Here is a 22313-nt window from a genome sequence, read left to right as displayed (position 1 = left end):
GTGGGCTCCCCAAGAACCAGCCCAGCCACAGTCAGCTGTTTTTGTGGAGTAACTGGTCTACATGTCAGAGAAATGAAGGAGACAGTATGCACGAGGGTTTCAGTAAGGGCTCTCACGGTTTTGGGCTACAGGATGGGGAAACTTGGGCTGCAGAAAGCAGACGTTGGGGGAATTTTCAGCAGGTTTAATCCTAGGATGAGAAGGGGCAGATGGCCCCCAGGCTGGGCAGTCACCAAGCTCTGTCTTCTCCTGTTTAACCTTTTGACCAATACTTCAGATTAAGAAAGAAAATCAGATTGTCCAGTAAGCATGGCAGTGACTGACAGAGATGGCGAATGTGAGAGAAAACAGATCCAAGCTATAAGATACCCTCAACAGACTGGAAGACCGGGACATAATCACAAGTGGAATGCTTCAATCCTGTCCCTAGGCCCCCAAATGAAACCGCCGATAAATAGGATCAGAGAGATCCAGCTTGCTGTTCATTTGAAACAGCACAACACCCCCACAGAAAACACACCTGGGGGTCTCAGAGAACCACAAGCTTTCTATGACCCCTAGGTGTGACGTGGCTGGTAGCGAGATGCAGGTAAACTCGGGACTGCAAGGGCAGCAGGGACAGCTGTCCAGAGGCCCGAGCACAGAGGGATGGCTCTGCTATTCTGTGTGCTTCTCGGCCCACGGGGAGGATTTTGTGGTCCGTTCTGGGTATCACCTTTGAAGACAGCCATGGACAAATTCTAGATTGCTGGCCAGGGAAGGTTGAAGAGTCTGGGGCCACTGCTCCTGAGGAAGAGAAGGCTTGGTTGGGGGTGGGAGTGAGGAAGTGCTTGGGAGCGGTCTGGTGAGGGGTGATGGGAAACACCATGGACTCCGGGAGCAGAGTGAGGTCCAGAGTGAATGCTGTGGGAAGGCGGATTTTGCTGGAGCCTAAGAAATAATGTAGAAAAACCCCAGCGATCAAATAATGGAGTGGGAGCCTCAGGAGGCACGGAGCTGGCCATCTCTGGTGGTATTATCATGAGTTGCATGCTGAATAAGGGCCTAAAAACTAAGGGAGTTAATTATATGTAAAGTGCCTGGCACATGTGAGGGCTCTGATACATGTTAGCTGTTGTTGTGATTATTTCACCCTCACAATAACTTTGTGAGGTCATTTATTTCCATTTTACAGATGTGGAAACTGAACCTCAGGAGGGTAAGTGACTTACCCAAAATTGCGGCACTAATAATTGGCAAGCCGCTATTTGAACCCAGGACTACCTGACTCCAACACTCACCATTGCCCCTAAGGTTTGGTGAGCTGTCGAACCAGATTTTACAGGGTGCTTCCCCATCTAAGGCTATGTTCCTAAACCGTGCCTCTTGCCTGTCTATGATCCCCTTGTAAAAGGTCTGTTTCTGAAACCTCTAAGTGAGAGGGGCTTTTGGCTGCATTGCCAGTCTGTGTCCTTCTGGCGACCACTCCGTTACGAGTTAAATTTCTGGCCCTTGATCTCGTATACTTAGGACCTGTCCAGCCGACATGGAGCCATCCTGCCACTGTTCCCAAACCGCACGAGGAGCACCGGTGGAAGAGGTGGCTCCAGCCTCTACTGGCCCAGCCCGGCTTGGCATGGACTCCTGAAGGGTTTAGTCACAGACTCGCTCCAAGCCAGATGCTCTCCCCCGATAACCCAGAAGGAGAGCCAGCGCCATCTCTGACTCAGTGGGGAGCCCTGGCAAAACTGTTTGACCTCTTTCTGGTGTTGACCTGCAGCAGCATTCTTTACTTCTTTAAGGCTGTTTCCTCCTCAGTCACACAAGGGCATCCTCAAGGAGAGGCCTGTGGAGTAGAGGCCTGTGCAGGATTGCGGTCAGACAGACGGTTAGAGCCTGTCACTGCTGCTGCCGAGTGTCATTGGACACATCATTTCATCCATCTGGACCTCAGGCTTGTAAATTCGCAAAACCGGGATCCTAACATCTATTTTTCAGGCCGTCATGAAGATGAAGATGATGCATACCAAGGTGTCTGGCACAGAGTAGGTAGGTGTTTAATAAATGGTAGCTATAATTATTACTCAAACTGTGTAATCAGACCACATTTCATGCCTGATACCCAATTTTGTGGTTTAAAAAGCAGGCCTCGTGAAAAGGGAAAAGCAACTTAGATTCTTTCAACTAATATTGTTTTGAGCCATCATTCATAACTTATCCATTAAAAAAAGAAATGAAAACAATGTGCTTTTAAAAAAACCCCAACTGAGTTACTTGGTTGACAGAAACATTTCAATGTAAACACAAACAAGAAATACACAGGTGATGTTTGCAAAGATACCTTGTGATTTTTTTTTTTTTAATGGGAGTTTGAGAAGAGACAGTCCTGGGGAACAGGTCAGACGGGGGACAGGGTGTTGGAAAGTGGACTCAGTCCTGGGAGGAGGCAGCTTCAGGAGGGCAGATCTGAGCAGCTGGCACCAGGTTGGCAAAGGGTGCCCAGCCCAACGTGGAAGGGGGACAGACAACAGGAGGAGGCCTGGTTAAGCTCCCACTGTCAGGATCCGGCTCAGAGGGATGAGGTGTCCTTCTGGGAGGCAGCCAGTGGATCAGGAAGCCCCAAAATCTCCAGAAAGGGAAAAGGTATCATCTCTCAACACAGCGCCAACCTCTGACCTGCAGTTTGGAAACTGGCTTCTGGTTCTTGTGTGTAGGGAGAGGACATGGGAAAAAGGATGGCTAAGGAGGCAGGGTTTTGGAAGAAGAAGAGAATTTAAGTCATGCAGACCTGGGCTGACATTCATCACTTTCTAGGAGTGTGACCATGTCGCTTTCTAAAGTCCCTACTATGTCTCTTGTAAAGTAGATGAACTCGTCAGGATCAGTGTTTACCATAGCCCTGGGACTTGGCATGTGCCAGTGCATTTTATTAAGAAGAAGAACAGTTATTAACCGAGCCATTTCTCACCCTCTTCTGCCTGCACCTGGTTCTTGTCACCATACCTAGCTTATCGTAATGACGTCCTAATTGGTTTCCCTGCTTGCACCCTCCCCATGTACCAATGATTCTTCACTTGGCAGCCAGAGTGATCCCGTTAAAATATATTACATCATGTCGCTGCTCCATTCAGTACCTTCCAGTGGTTCCCAGTTTGTCACACTGCCTCGGTCCTACCTGATCCTGCCTGCCTTTGACCTTGGGTGCTACTGCCTTTCCCCTTGCTCACTGCACTCCAGCCACACTGGCTCCCTGACCGTTCCTTGAACGTGCCGGGCACAGTCCTGTCTCAGAGCCTCTGCCCTTGCTGTTCCTCTACCTGGAACATCATTTGCATGTCTTGTTTATTTACCTACCTCCTTTAGACCTTTGCTAAAAAGTCACCTCCATGTGTCCTTCTGTGACCCCCCATTTCTAATTGAAGCCCCACCCTGTCAGTCTCAATCCTCTTTCCTGCTTTATTGTTCATAGCACTTTTCATAAACTGACATAGTAAAACATCTACTCCTTATTTCTATTTACTATCTCTTTCTCCACTAGAATGTCAATTTTATGAAATCAGGATTTCAGTTTGCCTTGTTTATTCCTCTATCCTCAGTTCCTAGAAACACTGCCAGCACACAGTAGACACTGCAAAACATTGTTTGAAGGAATGAATATTTATAAAGTGGAAGGCTAGACTTCAGCTCTAGAGGAACACGGACTCAAGGCTGGTGACCATGGGCAGGAATTCAGAACCAGGAAGCAGCCAGGGATCCAGTTACCCAAACTGGAACACAGGCCAGGGTAGGATCTGGGAACCAGAGGGATGCCCAGACATCAGAAGTGGGGCATGAGATCAGAGCTTGCCTGAAGCCAGGCTGATGGAGAATGAGTTCCGGTGCTCCATGGCTGGTCCCAGGCACATGTCTTGGGGCCAGGTCACCCCATAAGTGGAGACAGAGGGCCTGAAAGGCAGGTTGCCAGGCAGGGCCTCAATCACTTAGTAAATGTCAAGCAAAGTTATCCCAGCTTTCAACTATTCCCAGATGTAGGTGTCAGCGGATACTCCATATTGGCACAGCTTACAAGGAAAACACAAATGACTAAGGGAAAAAAAAGAAAAAAAAAAGTGGAAATGCTCATTCAGAAACCTGAGCTGAGAGGCTGAGGAATGGCAGATGCCAGAAGCCTGTGACTAGAGGATGTCTGTGATGTCAAGTGAGCCAAGAGCTGATCGAGCATCTGGGGATTACATTGTCCTCTGGAGATGTATATATATATGTTTTGGTGGAGAAGTTCAGGTGAGCTCTGTCCGGCAAACCCTCCAACTTGGAGAGGAGAAAACCCGAAGTGGAGCCAGCGACGAGGTGTCTGCACAAGCCTAGAAAGAGGAATCGGGGCAGGGAGAATTTGGCCTGATTTCCCCAGAGCTGTCCAAGGTCCTCTCCAGGAGTTGGGCTCAGCCTCTCTTCTCCCTCATGCTTCCCGAGAACCTAGCCGATGCTTCAGGGCTGTCCCTGCCTCACTCCTGAAGAGAAAGTTTGTGGACATCGTCTGATCTAACTCCTTCAGCATATGCCTTAGAGAACCGAGGTTCAGAACAATCCAGAGTTAGGGCAGTGCTCCTCTTGACTGTTGGAGAAGCTGTTTCCCATCTTTGTTCTCACCGCACTTTGTAGAGAGCTTCTGCTGCCGCAGAGTTCTGGCCCACCCTGGGTAGCTCTGTGTACTTCGACAAGCTGTAGAACCTGTCTGAGCCTCAGTGCCTGTAAAAGTGTGTATGGTAAATATAGTATTCAATTTAGAGCGCTGTTGTGAGAATTACATTCATTATAAGATATGGAGTGTTTTGTGAAGGGTAAACTCCCAACCTTGTTACAAGGTCGTCAACATCACGTTAGTTCAAGGTCAAGAATGTCTTCTGATATGATGTCCTATTGTGTCCCCCTCATGAATCATCCCGTTGGATTTTTTTTTAGTGACCACGATTCCTATTCTATTCTTCCATCATGGAGAGGCACAGGGGGACCAAGGCCCTAGGTCAGATCACAGGACTTCTTTGCTTAAGGTTAGCCAGTGTGGCCAGTGCGACCTGGCAGAGTGGGCTAAGTCGTTTGGAGCGCGAAGCGCGGACCACGAACGCACTCTTGCCTGAGGACTTGCTCCCACCCGGGGAGAATTTTAGGGCGGAGCCCTTCAGCAGTGGGGACACGGAGAGGTCAAATGCCTGGAGGGGGCGGTAGCACTCGCAAGGTGAGGACTCCAGTCTTGCCTGGGTTTGGCAAAGCGTCTGCTCAGTCTGCTGGAGAAGAGGGGGGCCCTCATCCAAAGCCCTAAGGGCCAGTGGGCACCCGTGCACCAAGAGGGTGTTCAGGCGCCTGCGGAGTCTTCGGCCGCCCCTTCGGGCTGGGTCAGGGACTCCTGGGCACCCTCGCAGAGCTGGAGATTGTAGGCTGCAGGTGCCTCTAGGACGCCTCCGTGGCGCGCTCGCCGCCCAGACCTTCCCAGCTAGACCTCGGAGAAGCAGTCCCAAATCACAGTGCAGGTGCTGCCAGATGCGCTCGGCGAAGCGGCGGCTGCCACTCCTCGTTCCCCGATCGCTGTCCGTAAGCGCTCAGGTTCCCGGCGGTTCGCCGGCAGCGGCAGCCGGGGCCGCGGAGGGCCAGGGGCGCGTGTGTGCGTGTGCGGGGAAGGCGGCCCTCCCCGCTGCCGCCGCAGCGCCGCCCCCTCCCCCGGCGCGCACGGCCCGTCCCCGTCCCCGGAGGCGGCCCGAGCCGCCGCTGAGCAGCCTCGCCTTCGCCTCCCGCGTTGCGTTTCCTGCCGCCCTCCCTCCCCCGGCCGGGCTCCAGGGGCTGCAGCCGAGCGGCTCCCGGCGGGAGAGCGGCTCAGAGCGCGAACGGGGGCGGGCGGAGGCGGCCGGGTTCTGCGCGGCTGTGCGGGAGAGAGGCGCGCGCGGAGACGCGGGCCCCCCTCTCAGGATTTGCTCGCTCGCTCCCCGCCTCCCGCACTCCGCTCGCTCCCACCCCTTCTCGGCGTGATTGATCCGTCACGGGCGCCGCCGCTGCCGCCGCCGCCGCGGCCGTTCTAAGCCGAGCCGGAGCCCAAGCCGGAGCCGGGGCCGGGCCGGCGCCATTGCGCGGGCGCCGCGGGGAGAGCTTGGCGCGGGGCGGCGGGCCGGGCCAGGCCATGCGGGCCGAGTGAGCCGGCGCCCGCAGCCCGCGGCGCGGCATGGCTTCCCCGCGGAGCTCCGGGCAGCCCGGGCCGCCGCCGCCGCCGCCACCGCCGCCCGCGCGCCTGCTGCTGCTCCTGCTGCTGCCGCTCCTGCTGCCGTTGGCGCCCGGGGCCTGGGGCTGGGCGCGGGGCGCCCCCCGGCCGCCGCCCAGCAGCCCGCCGCTCTCCATCATGGGCCTCATGCCGCTCACCAAGGAGGTGGCCAAGGGCAGCATCGGGCGCGGCGTGCTTCCCGCGGTGGAACTGGCCATCGAGCAGATCCGCAACGAGTCGCTCCTGCGCCCCTACTTCCTCGACCTAAGGCTCTACGACACAGAGGTGAGTGTCCGGCCGCCCGCGCCGTCGGGGCTGTTGGGGGCAACTGGCTGCGCGGGCGGGGGGTGTTGGACAGAGGTAAGCTTCGGTCCTTGGGCAGAGCCCTGATTGACCTGTCCGTGCCTGCCTGGAGAATCGCGGGCTGGTACTCAGTGCTCACCCCCGGGGCCCCTCCGGGCTTGGCTGGCACAGCTGCTACCAATATTTGTTGAGCATCTCCGTCCTCTGGGATTGTATGTGTGTATGTATGTGTGTGAGGTGTAAGATAGAAGGCTAGGGTCTCCGTTAGAGAAGAAGGAATGGAGAAGGTGGGAACTGGACCCCCCAAAAGGCCTGCAGTGGTTGCCCCTGCCCAGGTCCCGCTTGTGGGGCTGTGGAGTGCTGGGTGGGAGGAACAGACGTTTGACTATAAACTGGGCCACTTGGGGCTGGAGAGGCCACGGGCCTGCTCGCAGTCCCCCAGGAGCGCCGAGCGGCGCTCTGAGGTCCGGATGGCTCCGGGACCCAAGGGGCGAGCGCGTGCAGCCGGGCTGGGCGCATGGTGCGCGCCACCAGCTCGTAGTCCGCACCGCGCCGGCAGGTGTCGGGTCTCCAGCTCTGCAGCGCTGCTGCCTAGATGTGGCGGGCGCTGCCTGTAGCTGGAGCGGTTTTTTGAGGAGACCCTTCTCGAGCTAGTTGCTCAGAGAGTGCCATGAGCAGGTCTCGCCCCGGACTTGCGGGGCTGTCCAGCCGCTCTGATGCTGTTGGCCTGGCGGCTACAGGCGCAGTTTCTTCTGGCGCAGACTTGAAGTACGGACTTGGAGCGCAGCAGCGGGCTTGCCCTCCCGGCATCCTTCTCTGAGGGGAGCCGAAGAGCCGAGAGCTTCCTATCCTAAGTCCTCTCCCCACGCCTTCGGTTTGGGTTCCGACTGAAGCCCCAGCGCGGACCTTCACTGCAGCCCCGGAGGCTGAGATGCGCAGAGGGCGCTTGGAGGAGCGGTCGCCGGCCGCGCGAGGTCGGATTTGCGAGTTTTTCCGGACTAAGGAAGCCCCTACGCTCCGGCCGCAGAATCTGAGACGCGGCCTGAAGGGGGCAGTGATTTCCTGTGCAGTACGCTCGGTTGGCGCTTCTTCCACCGCGCCAAGCCGGGCCGAGTCTTGGGCTTGACCCTGGCTTCCCGGGGCTCTACCGGAGCTTCTGCTAGAGCCCAGGTGCAGACTCGGTTGGAGAGGAGGGTCGCGTTGCGGCCCTGATGGTGTAGCCTGGGCTCTGCATCCTTCTCTATCTGGCCCCTTTTTTTGTCCCAGAAAAAAGAGCAGAAATCTGGATTACATTTTATCCCCCTCTTCGTGTCCCCCCCCCTCCCTTCAGGGATGAACCAGTCTGCTCTGCGCTGTAAATAAAAGGTGAAGGAACGGGTGACAGTTTGTGGCGGTGCGCTCAGTCCGCTGCAAGCGGAGAAGCTTCCTCTGCCCCGGGAGGATGCAAGCTGGGGTCTGTGCAGAGCTAACCTGGCTGTGGAATCATTTTTGAATGACATCCCCATCGCCCTCGTCTTTGCCGGAACCTTTCGAGTTCTTTGGATTCCTTGCCCCACACATGTAAATGGAGAGAGCCATGAAATTATACCGAGGCATATCTTCTCGGCACTGTTTCTCTATTGCTTCCCTACCTATTCTTTTGGAAGGGACACAGGAGAGAGCTGGTTCTTTGGAGAAAAAAAACATTTGTAGATAGGGCAGCCCTGCTTGCATCATCCCCAAATAATGTCAGCTGCATAATGTTTTCATCATCAACGTATCCCTTCAGAAAGCTTCCTGAAAGAGGTTTCAGATTATTACAGTTTGTGTGTAGATGCAAAGGGATGGGTGCTTGGTTTCAGGGTGTGGGTTGAAGCTTTTACATTTTATTTTTCAAGTGTGTCTTGATGACTTTTTGAGTGAGAGGGCCCAGAATCAAGAGGCTGAGGCAATCAGAAGACTCTTCGGGTCCTGGGAGTAGGTGGGAAGCACTGGGAGGAAGGCAGAAGGTTAATATCAGCCTCATGCAAATAGGGATACATCTGTAGCTGTGCCAAGGGGCACAGAGCCTGGGCTTTGGGTGGGTTGGACCTGGGTCTAGTCAGGAACAGGTTATCTTCCCCCCGGGTGACCTTGAGCGAGGTATTGAATCTCTCTACGCCTAGATTTCCACATCTGAAAAACTGGGACTATTATATATGCTCTGCAGGGTGGTGATGGGATGCTTCAGGGAAATAACAGGCCAGAGTGGAAAATGCCTTGAGCTGGCAAGCTCGGTGGCCAGTGCTCTCCCTGGCATGCTAGAAGCTCTACGTCAATGTTTCCTGCCTCCTTTCCTTCACTTTCTTCTGGTGTGGATTCACAAGTAAGACGTTGAGATGTTAGGTGTGACAAAATGGTCATGATTAAAAGATTATTTGTTTTCCTTGCTTTTGAAATCTCATGAAGAGTGAGTAAAGTTATCACGAGAAAAAAAGAATTCTGGCTTCCAGTCAAATCATTATGTTATCTCCTGCCGTGACGTGTCACATTTGGGAGAACGCCCAGGTGATAGAATACCTAAGTTTTTCAAGTGGCCCATCTTTAGAATAGAGGTACTTTCTCTCAGAGCCAAAGTAAAGGAAGGATCAGTCTGGATAATTGCAACAAAAGCTCCAGTTATCTAAAGGGTGTCTGGGGCCTGTGTTAGAGTGTCTGGGGCCTGTTTTATTCAGATAGGCTGTCTTTGCAGATTGTGTGTACTCCCTAATCACTTGCTGGCCATGTCACTTGTTCTCTATAGATTTGAACACAAGATGGATGTGGTGAACAGATTTTGGCTGGCTTTGCTGACATTATCTGTCAGTCAATGGCCAGAGACTGGGCAGCTAGGATGGACCTTTGTCCACGCAGTCTTCAAAGAGATGGAGGTTTAGCAAGGAATGGGTTAATCTGATCATTGGGACAGGCTTGTCTCTATCAAGGAGCCTCCTGCATGCATTTATCCAGGTTGACCCTCTACTGTAATTAGAATAGTGACAGAACATTCAAAGCCTCACTCAATGCCATGTGTTTGTAATAATGAAACATCTCAGCAGAGTATCTGCTAGTCAGGACCTCTTTTCTCTGGTGTGCCTCAAATCACTTTAGCAAATACTTTATGTTTTCTAAGTAAGATTTGAGTATATAAAAACAAGCAAGACAACTGAAAATACAGACAAAAAGAAGCATCGGAAACCATATAAGTAGAAGCATGAAAATCACTGTACCAAGAACCTGGGCTAAGATTTTATTGCATTTTTGAGTATTAAATTTTCACTCTGAGCTTCCTGGCAGTCAAGGTAAAAAGGAAAACATGGTGGCTTATATTTCTTACCTATTTGCTTAAAAGACTCAAAGGGACGATGTGTGGTTTTAAAAAAAGAGCAAGTTTTGCAGGAGCTTCAGAAATGTTCTTCATGTGGTTGTTTCTCATTCTTTGGTAGCCACATTAATACAATAAATAATAATCAAGAAATGAGTTTTTAAAAATGTTGGCTTTCCTGATGAGATTGTTCATTTTAGAAAAATGAAAATTATAGAAGCATGAACAAATATACGAATTTCCCGTAATTCCTACACAAAGATAATTACATCTAATAATTAACATTATTCCCTTCCAGTTGCCAGTGTTCACTATTTTATGTACTTGAGATCCTACTCTATGTGCCCTTTTATATTTTGTTTCATTCAGTTAACGTTATATCATGGGTATTTCCCCATGTCCTCAAATCCTCTGTGCAGAGATGATTTTTAGTGGTTGTATATTATCCTATCCTATGGGTGCACCGTAAGTGTTAAATCATTCCCCTCTTGTTGGATTTATATTTTCCTACTTGTTACTATTTTAAATTATTCTGTAATAAATTTAGGAAAAGTTCAGGAACCAAAGGAGCACATGCCAGGTGTGCACCTATCAGGAAGTCTACACTGATGCAGGGATCCAGCTTAGAAAACCTAGTGATTGGTGAGCACGTCCTTCTCTTGAGCAGCTTTGCCAAATATCTGTTCTCTGTGCTATAAAAGGACGCAAACAACTGTTGGATGGAGGACAAGCTTTTCAAGGAGGTCTGAGTACAGCTCAGCAGGCATTAACTGAGTACCTACTGCAGTTGTTGGTGCTGCAGAAAGGAGTAAAACCCAGCCCTGGGCTCAAGGGAGGAGTTGGTGCATACAGGAGAACAGAGCAAGCACTTATTTGTCATTTTTTCAATTTATTTTATTTTTTTAAAGATGTTTATTAAAATGTAGCTAACATACAATATTACATTAGTTTTAGGTGTACATCATAGTTCTTCAACATTTATATACCCAAAGAAATGATCACCATGATAAGCCCAGCAACCATCTGACACGGTACCACTCTATCACAATATTATTGACTATATTCCCTATGCTGTACATTACATCCCCATGACTTTATTTGTTTTATACCTGGAAATTTGGACTTCTTATTCACCTTTCCCCCCTTTAAAAAATTTTCAATTACAGTTGACATTCAGTATTATTTTATATTAATTTCAGATGTACAGTGTAGTGGTTAGACATTTATATAATTTAAGAAATGATCCCCCTGACTAGTCTAATACTCACCTGGCACTACACATAGTTATTACCATGTTATTGACTATATTCCCTGTGCTTTACTTTACATCCCCATGACTATTTTGTTAAAAACTACCAGTTTGTACTTCTTGATCCCTTCACCTTTTTTACCTTATCCCCCAACCTCCTCCCATCGATCACCCCAACAAATCTAGTCCCCATCTGACACCATACATAGTTATTACAATATTATTGACTGTATTCCTTATGCTGTACCCTAGTTCACCGTGATTACTATGTAACAACAAATTTGTACTTCTTAATCCCTTCTTTTTCACTCACCCTCAACCCTCCTCCTATTTGGCAATCACCAATTTGTTCTCTGTATCTATGAGTTTGTTTTATTTGTTTTGTTCTTTAGATTCCACATATAAGCGCAATCACATTGCATCTGTCTGACACTCCAGTCAGCATAGTACCCTCCAGGTCCATCTATGCTGTTGCATATGACAGCATATGAACCAATTCCCTTCCATGACTGAGCAATATTTCATTGTGTTTATGTAGCACTTCCTCTTTATCCATTTTTCCATCGACAGCCACCCAGGCTGCCTCCACATCTTGGCCATTGTAAACAATGCTGCAATGAACAGATGGATGCACATGTCCCCTCAAAGTAGCATTTGAGTTTCTTCGGATAAATACCCTAAAGTGGGATCACTAGGTCCTTCTTTGTCTCTTGTTATAGCCTTTGCTTTAAAGTCTATTTTGTCTGGTGTAAGTATTGCTACCCCAGCTTTTTTTTTTTTAATATCCATTTTCATGAAATGTCTTTTTCCATCCCTTTACTTTCCATCTGTGTGTCTTTCAATATGAAGTGATTCTCCTGTAGGCAGCATGTGTAAAGGTTTTGTTTTCTTATTCATTCAGCCTTCCTATGTCTTCTGAGTGGAGCATTTAATCCATTTACTTTGAAGGTAATTGACAGATATGTAGCTATTGCCATTTTATTATTCATAATTTTGATCTTCCCCTCCATTTTAAAGAAGTCCCTCTAACATTCCTTGTAATACTCGTTCGGTGGTGATGAACTCCTTTAGCTTTTTCTTGTCTGGAAAGCTCTTCATCTGTTTTTCAATTCTAAATGATAGCTTTGCTGGGTAACCTTGGTTGTAGGTCCTTGCTTTTCTTCATGTTGAATATTTTGTGCCAATCCCTTCTGGCCTGCAAAGTTTCTGTTGAGAAATCAGCTGACAATCTTATGGGAGCTTCTTAGTAAGTTACTAGTTGCCTTTCTCTTACTGCTTTTAGGATTCTCTCTTTGTTTTTAACTTTTGCCATTCTAATTATAATGTGTCTAGGTGTGGGCCTGTTGGGTTCATCTTGTTTAGGACTCTCTACACTTCCTGGACTTGTATGTTTATTTCCTTCACCAGGTTAGGAAAGTTTTCAGTCATTATTTCTTCAAATGGGTTCTCAATCCCTTGCTTTCTCTCTTCTCCTTCTGGTACCCCTATGATGCAAATGTTGTTATGCTTGATGTTGTCCCAGAGGTCTCTAATTAACCTATCCTCATTTTTTAAAATTATTTTTTTCTTTTTGCTGTTCTCATTGGGTGTTTTCTACTACCTTGTCTTCCAAATCGCTGATCTTATCCTCTGCTTCATCTAGTCTGCTGGTGATTCCTTCTAGTGCATTCTTTATTTCAGTTCTGTTCTTGTAGTCTTCACTTCTGACTGTTTCTTTTTTATGGTTTCTGTGTCCTTTTTCATGCTTGCTATCTCCTTGTTGAAGTTTTCACTAAGTTCCTTAAGCATTCTTATAACCATTATTTTGAACTTTGTGTCTGGTATGTTGCTTGCCTCCATTTTGTTTAGTTCTGTTTCTGGAGTTTTCCCCTGTTCTTTCATTTGGAATGTATTTCTTTGTTTCCTCATTTTGGCTGCCTCTCTGTCTGTTTCTATGTATTAGGTAGATCTGCCATGTCTCCCAGTCTTGGCAATGTGGCCTTATGTAGTAGGTGCCCTATGGGGCCTAGATAGTCTCCCTGGTCACCTGATCCAGGTGTTCCAGGAGTGTCCCTTGTGTCTGTTGTGTGTGCCCTCCTGTTATAGTTGAGCCTTCATTGCTATTGACCTGTAAGTGGGAGGGATTGACTCTCAGGCTGATTGGCTATGGGGTTTGGCCACATCCACAGCTTACAGGCTGCTGTGCAGTGGGCTTACCCCACTGAGTGGGATTTGCCCCAGTGGGCTCTGGTGCCAGTTGAGACTGCCCTTTGTATGTGCCACTTATGGGGCCAATTGGGTGGTGTTCTGCTGTGGTGTGAAGCCAGCCTCACACCAGAACAACAAAGTATATTGTTCCTGGGGCCTCTTGTGAGGGGCTGCAGTGCAGGCCCAGTACCTGTGATCAGCTGGGGACTACCTGGTCAGAGCTACAAGCAATCCGTTGTTGTTCACTGCCTGTGCTAACCCTGGAGGTGTGTGGGAGAGGCCATGCTATGAACTGAGGATGGCTGCCACCAGTACTGGGCCTGGGGTAGCTCTGCAAAAAGCCAGGACACCTGAGGCCTGCTGCCTCCTGCTGGCTCCCTTAAGATTCAGCCCCTGATAAAGCCTCATGTGGCACATGAGTTGGGTGAGGCAGGGTCTCAGGGTGTGTCATGCGGGAGACCCTGCTCGCTGCACCATTTGTCGTGTGGGGCGGCCTGCGGGGTCTCTGCTCCCGCTCCCCACATAAGAACGCAGGATATGGTGAGGCCAAAAAAGAACACCCATGGAGCTATAGATAGGGGAGTCATCTCACTACAGTCTCGTTGGCGGCTGGGTTGGAGACACAGGAAGCAGGAGCCACAGAATCCGCAATCCACACTCCACCACACTCTGCGCTTGCTAACTGCAATCCGCGCTTGCTAGCTCAGCCACCATCTTCTTGCCAGCCCCCATTTTCTGGTAGCGTAGCCACGGCAGTTATATTAGTGGCCAATGGCTCACTGGTTACAGCTGATGGCCAATTAGCCACAGCTGATGGCCCTCTAATCACAGTTGATGGCCATTTACTACCTGAGCCAGCACCTTTCCACGTGAGGCCGAGAGCCTGGAAACTGCACTCCTGGCTCTGTCCCCACAGGGAGTCACTAGAATGGGAAGAGTTGTGGTTACCAGGTTAATGTAGACTGTGGTTTGGTGCCAGTGCTGAGCCTGAAGCTATTCAGCAAAAGTCTGAGCATACCAAGGCCAGCTGCTGCCTGCCTGGGGCCCAAGGACTCTGATAGTTTTCCAAGAAAGAGTGCAATGCAGGAGGGGCTGGCTGCTTTTGGAGAAAGTGTCTCCAGCAGTGTGTGAGTTGGGTGGGACAGGGTCACAGTTGAGTCAGCAGGGCAGAGCAGCAGAGCTCACCAGGCCAATCAGATTTAGATTTGGCCTGTGGGGGTGGGCTTAACATAGGAAAGATGGCACCTGTCTGTCGGCAGCACAGGAGAAAGACCCTACACAGGGAAAGTGGCGACTGTCGTCCAACTCTTGTTCCGAAGCCACACACCTCAGTCTGCCCCCAGTATGCCTCTGACACCCTCCCCAGTTACTGTCCCTCCGCTGGAGCCCAGGGTGAGTGCCTGCGAATGAGAGAGTCTGTGCACGGGCCGTTTAAGAGGGCGCTTAGGTTTCCCGCAGCCTTCTGTCTCACCCGAACCATCGGAATCCCCACTGTTTTTCACAGCCAGATGTTATGGGGATTCCTTTTCCCAGTAACAGTACTCTGGGCAGGAGAGGCCAGTATGGGGCTGGGGTCTCACTCTCTTCTGTGTGGAACCTCTGTGGCTAAGATATTTCTCCTGGTTCTCAACTGCCACAGTGAGGTTTGGGACCAGCCAATTTCATGTTTCCACCTCTCCTACCAGTCTCAACATAACATTCTTTATATCCTTAGTTGTAAAACTTCTGTTCAGCCAGACTTCAGAAGGTTCTCTAGGTTGATTGTTCTATAATTTAGTTATAATTTTAATGTGTTCATGGAAGGACACAGGCACAGTGTTTATCAACTCCACCATCTGCATATATGTCATTTTCAATACGAGATAAAAAGTGATTGTGGTGATGGTTGCACAATTCTGTGATTGTACTAAAAACCATAGAATCATACACTTTAAAAGACTGAATGTTATGGTATGTGAATTATAGCTCAATATATCTGTTCTTAAAAATAAAAAGATTGAAAATGACTTTTTTAGGATCAGGCTCACATCTTATAACTCACTGCCCATCATGGTACCTGGTGCTTAGTAGGTATATTGTTTAAGACGCTTGTTGCAAGTGATGAGAAACTCAATTTTAACTGGTTCATTTGATTGAAAATGCTGGAGTGGGTTATGTTCAGGCATGGCTGAACCCAGGGACTCAAATGATATCTTCAAAATCTCTTTCTGTCTCTCTCTCTCTGTCTGTCTGTCTCTCTCTCTGTCTCTCTCTCTCTTTCTGTCTTGTAACTCTGATTTCCTCTGTGTTTGCCTCATTCTCGGGCTGGCTGTCCCCATGTGGTAGCTCAGATGGCCTCTAGCAGCTGCAAGTTTACACATTCTCAGTTTAGAAATTCCAGTAAAAAGAGTGTTCCTCTCCCAACAGTTTCAGCAAAAATCCTAAGCTCAGCTCTCATTGGCTTGAATTGGGTCATATGCCCATCTCAGAACCCATCACATGACACTGATGGGCCTGGGACATCCACCAGCCTTTCATGGAGTTGAAACTGATAGTTAACGGTAACATGTTTAGGAATTAGATCATACAGCCTAGACATATAGGCATAGGTTTTTTGTTTTTTTTTTTTTTTTATTTATTTTTTAATTTATTGGGGTGACAATTGTTAGTAGAATTACATAGATTTCAGTTGTGCAATTCTGTATCACATCTAGGCATAGGTTTTAACTAAACATTTCCATTGCTTTGGTTGTCACGTAGCTTGTAGTTAAAGTTTAAGAAAATGTGTTAGTCACTTATAGTCAAAGATTATGAAGTATATTGGGTCCTAGAGAACTGCCTGTAAAGTTGGTTCCAAGAAAAATGTTTGAAAGTACCTTGATAATGAGATAATAGAAAAATGTAGCTAGTTAAGTACAAAACAATGGTAACTTAAATAATAACAATGGTCACGAGACATTTAGTTTCTGCCTTTTGCTTTAAAGATAGTGTCACTGATGCACAATCATGAGATATCGTGCAGAATCTTGGTAGTTGATATTTTGTGTGGAAGGCCTCGAATGCTGTGTCAAGAAGCTTGGACTTTATTCTGGAGCGGTGATGAGCTGTGGGAGGTTTTTGAACATGGATGTGACATAATCAGGGCTAGTAGGAATATAGAGCCTGGATGGTAGACAGATGAGGCTGGAGGCTGAGAAGCTAGGAAGCTATTATAGGAGTTGAAGGGACAGATGCTGAGGCTTGAACAGAGATGGAGAGCCAGTGAGGGGATGTGGAGGAGAATGGACAGCACTGAGACCTGGCAGGGCAGGAAGGGCAACAGAGAGGGAACCATAGGGGTGGGGGGGTATCTGCCATGCAAGACAGTCACTGCAATCTGTTGTGCTATAGGGAAACGAGGAGAGAGTATCCCTGTGGGGATGAGGCTGAATAGCCAATTCTCACTCCAGAACCTTCAGCTCTCATAGCTTCTAGCACCTGTTGTATGAGCTCCCTGTATCCCTGTTGGGTACCACTCACCTCTTGGTGACCTTGAGCAAGCCACTTTGCCTCTGTTTCTTCATCTATAAAATGGGCCTAATCTACGTACTAATTGCCTTATAGGGTGAGTGGGGGAACAAATGAGACCTTCCAGGTAAATAGTCAAATCAATGCTCGGTATACTGAGAGTGCTTGGCAAATATTCACTGCTATATTTTCACCATTGTCGTTATTCCTGTACCATATGGGGATAATTATGTTGACCTCACAAGGCTGTAATAAGGAATAAATATAATGGATGTAGAACCTCAAAACATGATGTAAACGTAAAGCAGGGCTGTCTGTAGTCTTGTTTTCCAACACTGATTGTTGAGAGGTGTGTTGGAGAAAGAACATGGGAGCATTCAGTCTTTATTAATGTATATCTTCCAACACATCTTCCCCTCTGCTGTTTATCACAACCATATTCGTCTCTTTTTCCCCTCTGGACTGTAGCTCCGTGAGGGCAGGGCCAGTTCGATTCCCCAGTGTCTTATATGCAGTGGGCGTCAGTGAATGTTTGCTGAACTGAACTATAAGTGAATAAATTAGAATCTGCTTTCTGAATTAGCATCCCATAGAATGAATGGTTTGTCTGGATCACTTCCCCAGGGTCTTTGCTCTCCCCACCCCTAACACCACAGGACTTAGGTGACCCCATATAGCAGGATTAACTTGACTGCCAAGCTGTAGCTGCCCTCTGCATGCTACCACCAGCACCAACCCCTGAGCTTCTCTAGTATGAGGGCAGTGCCCTTGGCCACGCCAGCCCCCGGCCAGTTCCTCAGCCCTAGCCAGGTACCCATGGAGGTGGTAGGTGGAACTAACATACTGGAGCCTGTTTAGTAGTTAGTATTGGGCTAAGAGTTTTAGCTTGCTAATTTTATCTCAAAGGGGTCTTCTTCATGTGTTTGGCCTACCCTCCTGTGGGCACAGAGTAACATCAGCTTCTTCACACAGAGATCTGAGATCTCAGCAGAGAAATGAGCAAACTGTCAGTATAAGGCAGCGGCGCCAATAGAGATGCTAAACAAATCATGTCTAGGATATATGTTATTTGTTAGTCAGGGTGGACTAGGCTATCCTATTAACCAACAAATCCTAAAATTTCTGTTGCTGAACACATTAAAATACATACATTGCTCATCGTAAGTCAGTGTATGTCAGAGGTCCTCCTGGGTGGCTCTCCTCCAAGTGGGATCCAGGATGCTTTTGTGTTGTGACTTTCAGATCTTGTGGCTCCAAGAAGATGGGGGTATGGAGGAATCCTTGGGGAAGGCACACGGCATTTTTAACCATCCTTACTTGGAAGTGATACATATTATTTCTACTTCTCTTTCATTGACCAGAAATAGTCATTGGTCGACCTAACTTCAGAGACTGGGATATATAAAGGAACGTGTGCATGCCATGGGCACTTGTCATTCTGGGTCTTTCAGGAAGTAGATATCAAGATGGATTTATAAGCACAAGAGCTCTTGGGGGTAATGCCTGTGAAAGATGAAAGAGGAGGTAAGGAAACCCTCAGACCATGATGCTGTTCTGATACCTGTGAAAGGAGAGGGGGAAAGAAGGAGAGTTGGGAAGAGTCTCAGATTAGGGCGCAGCTCTCGGAGAGTCGTGGCCAGCCCAGTGGGGTACTCCAGAGCAAAGATTGCCCAATTAGAGGGTTCCCGTGTTGTTCCAAAAGAGCCAGACTCTAGAATCCCTGCCTATTTCCATCACTGGTTGTGGGCTGCTTGGGGAGACTGTGTCCTTAGATTAATTTGATGCTGCAATGGATCTTGAAGCTACGCTGAAGGCTGTTAGCTGACTGCACTCCTCCTGTGGCTTCTCTCTTCAAAGGAGATCTGAGTGGCCCACCTCGATGGCTGCCACAGACTCCACCTGTTTCTGCTTCAACACTTTAATGCTCCATGCTGTGATTGAGAGAACTTTCTGCCAGGCCCTGTTCTAGGTCCTGGGATAGACAGAGATAGAAAACACAGAGACCTCACCCTTGAGGGGCTCACTGTCTATACAGGTGGCCAAGACAGAAACCATTACACGTAGTGTGACCCAGCCATGGGAGGGGACAGCAGAGGATGCTGGGAACGCATCCCCCTTATGGAGGCACCTGCTTGGTCATTCCCCATGCTCTTTGGGAATGACATGTAATTGACTTTTTATTGCTCACTTGTCTGATTATTTATTTTGGTTCTAGGAAGGTTAGAAACTTAAATGGCACAGTTTGCCCAATGAGCATGTGCATTCACCTGCTCCTTTATTTTATTCTTATTCTCTCTGCTTATGTAACAATGCGCAGTGAGGCTGGTAAGATGTCTTCCTCTCTGTACCCTCTTAGGAACGAGCAGGTGTGCCAGTGTGAGTCCCTCAGGGGCTCGGCGGTCTGGGTTCCGGTGCTAGGTTAGCTGCTGAGACAACAGGGAAGTCTTTGCTCCTCTCTCTGGACGGCAACACAGATTGAGGATCTCTGCTCCCTTGGAAGCGCCACAAGGGCAGGCACCGTGTGTGTCTGGCTCCCTCGTGCCCCCTCTGTCACCCCTGCACCAGGCACTCTGTCAGGGCCAGGCACAGAGCAGGAGCTCAATAAATATTTATTGAACAAACAAATAGATCTGAAAGCCTGCAACCCAGCTCTTCGGTTCAAAGAGTGTTCATGGGTGTAGTTTTAACAAATTGAGGAAGTGCTTTGTATGCCAAGCCATGTGGGGTGCTTTTGGGGGCCCTGTAGTTGTGGCGTGGAAAGGGTAAAGGGCACTTGTTGGGTGTTCCATTAGAAGATTGTGTGCAAAGCTGGTGTCAACCTCCTCTTCCCTGACAAACATACACAGCATCTTGCAAGACACATCAAAACCTAAGAAAGAAGTACTTTTCAGCATCTGAGAACTATTACGGTTTTAGGACATCGGTTTATTGGAAAATACTCTAGCCAACAGTTGGTGGGCATAGGAATCAAGTTCTGACATCCCAGCTTCTACGTTCAGGGAACATGAGCGCCAACAGAGGCTGGACTGGGCTCTGGTCCTAGCAGCAATTGGGGGAATGAAGCCGAGTCGTCAGCCTGGTGAGCCAGGTGATCCAGCAGCAGGTCTGGGTACAGTGAATAAAGACGGGCCCTGGGATTCCCTGAACAGCAAGATTTATCCCAGGCTCTCTGCTCCTGGGCTGGAAGCTTCTGCTCTTCATCCTTCCATAGTCAGGACTAACTCAGGAACTGGTAAGCTCAGTCTGGAGGTAAGCATCTCCTGATCTGGTTTTGGTCTGGATCCCAACCAAACGGCTAGTAATGTTTGGTCGATAACCAACGTTATTAGAACCATGTACAAAGTAAGAGTAAAATTGGTTATGAGCTGGAGTTAAAGAGTCTAACAACTCTTGCTTGGATAAAGGGCACGAATGTTGTGATATTCTGTGGGGCTGATTGGGACATTCTTTTGCCAATCTTCTGCTTTTCCAGGTTTTTTTTTGAACCGTCTACATTGCTGGAAGGATAGAGTGTCATTGTCATCTAGAAAATTAGTGGTAGGTCCAAAGTACTGAGCAAATGGATTCATCTGTCTTCATCAGTGCCTACGTTCCCCAGCTGCTGGCTGGAGCAGACCCCTTCTCCTGCCATTTGGCAAGGATGTCATCAGTCACGGTTCTGCTAAACTCTAGCCAAAGAAGGACTTTGTGGAGTGATACATTATTGCTGCTTTCATGGCCAGGGTCAGGAGGTAGAAGAGAGAAAATGATATTTTCATACTCTACTCATGATCCACTTGACTTTGTTCAGAGGGAGCTGATTTTGAAAGCAACAGCCATCCTTATAATAATCACTATATTATCTAAATCGCTTTGTTTCTAGAACTATCCATTTATTGAAGCTTTTCTGAGAATGCCCAGAATTGTGTCAGGGATTCTGGCAGATGGGACATGCGATCAGAGCCGTGCTACTGCTCCCACCCAGCCCAGCTCAGAGTACCCTGACCGTGACGGAAGGAGAATGGCTTGCTAGTCACTCCACAAAGCGTCCCCTGGGCCCCAACTGACCCTTCCCAGCTCCTTGCTGGACTCTGGGAGTTCCAGAAACATTGCAAAGCCCTTGGAGAACTTCTAACTTTGTCATAAACAAGGGAAATGGAAATATTTAGTTTCCATTTAGCAAAGGGAATGGAAATATTTAGTTGCAAATGTGTAGAAGGAAAATAGGATACAACAACCACAGTAACACACCTTTATCCCGTGCTCAGCTCAGCGTGTCCTCCTGTCACGTGCTTTGCATCATCATCATTTAATCCTCACAACAAGCGGATGCGGGGTACTATTATGGTCTGCATTTTACAATTGAGGCTCAGAGAGGCTTGTTTAATATCACAACCCACTCAGTAGTGAGCTGGGATTTCCATCTGGATGGTCAAACTTTGATCTTGGCAGCACTGAGTGAAACAGCATCTTCATATAGTTACTTATCTTCCTCCCGGGAAAGCAAGTGGCAAGTTTTGTCAGTAGCTGATTCGTGTGTGTGTGTGTGTGTGTGTGTGTGTGTGTGTGTGTGAATTTCACCGACTGCTTGCCTCTCCCTCTAATTCAGCCCCACCCTCTCCCATTTCCCTGTCCGCCTCCTCAGTCACACACAGCAGACTGTGCTCTCTGCTCCCTTTAAGCTTGTCTGTCTACACACCTGGCTCTGCTCTCTGCTGCCCTTGTGCCTGTAGAACTTGTCAGTGTTTGCTATCTCGTAGTGTTTCCTCGGGGTGGTAGTGTTTATGTCCCTGTGTCTCTCCTGTTAGACTTGGATCACCTCGAGGGCAGCCGTGGTGCTTCTCTTACACATGTAGCTCATCCTTGCTAAGCACCTACCAGGCCTGGGGCCTGGCACAGCTGTGTACTCAAACGCAAACGGGGAGGCTGCCGAGGCTCGTTGCCATGCAGCATGAGAAGCATGCTGGTGCAGCCTGGAGCAGGTGCAGGGGCTGTTCCCCAGGTGCAGAGGACAGTTAGAGACACTGACCCAGCCTTCCCGTTAGGTGGCTTCCCTGCCTGATATCCTACTGGGACTCACTGTTGTTCTGGGGATGGGAACAAACCACTCCCGGTGGCCTTGGAGGGCCTGCAGAGTGTGCCGTGCCCACTCGCCAGCTTCATTCTGAGTACTCTCCCCCTCCCTCTGGGCCCAGGCACACGGTCCTTTCAGTTTTTCGGGTGAGTATGCTTCCCCCTGCACAGGGCCTTTGCACAAGCGGTTCCCGCCACCTGGAACGCTGTTGCCACCTCTGTTCATCGTTAGATACCAGCTCAAGTGTGCTTTCTCTACCTTTCCTGTTTGGGAAAAAAAATCCCATCACGTTTTCTTTAAGAACCATGAACTTTTCCTTTCTGGTGCTTCTTACAATTACAATTTTATACTTGTTGGATTGTTTGGTTAATGTTGGTGTTCCCTTGTTCCCCAGGATACTGTGAACTCTGTGAGTACAAAGACAGGTCTGTCTTGGCTCACCATAGTACCCAGCAAAGCTTCTAGCACATAGCAGGTGCTTAATAAATAT

General features: G+C 48.7%; 1 protein-coding gene across 1 annotated transcript in view; it reads left to right on the top strand.

Annotated features, from left to right (window-relative positions):
- The first annotated feature begins 5732 nt into the window (after positions 1-5732).
- The window catches only part of GABBR2 (gamma-aminobutyric acid type B receptor subunit 2), a 340052-nt gene continuing 323471 nt past the window's right edge, over positions 5733-22313 (top strand). The window contains exon 1 of the mRNA XM_033123673.1: positions 5733-6508. Within this exon, the coding sequence (XP_032979564.1) occupies positions 6188-6508 (321 nt within the window). The 5' untranslated portion in view covers positions 5733-6187. The remainder of the gene's footprint in view (positions 6509-22313) is intronic.

The sequence above is a fragment of the Rhinolophus ferrumequinum genome, chromosome 12 (assembly GCF_004115265.2).
Source record: "Rhinolophus ferrumequinum isolate MPI-CBG mRhiFer1 chromosome 12, mRhiFer1_v1.p, whole genome shotgun sequence".
Classification (NCBI taxonomy): Eukaryota; Metazoa; Chordata; class Mammalia; order Chiroptera; family Rhinolophidae; genus Rhinolophus; species Rhinolophus ferrumequinum.
This window is presented reverse-complemented; position numbering and strand designations above follow the sequence as displayed.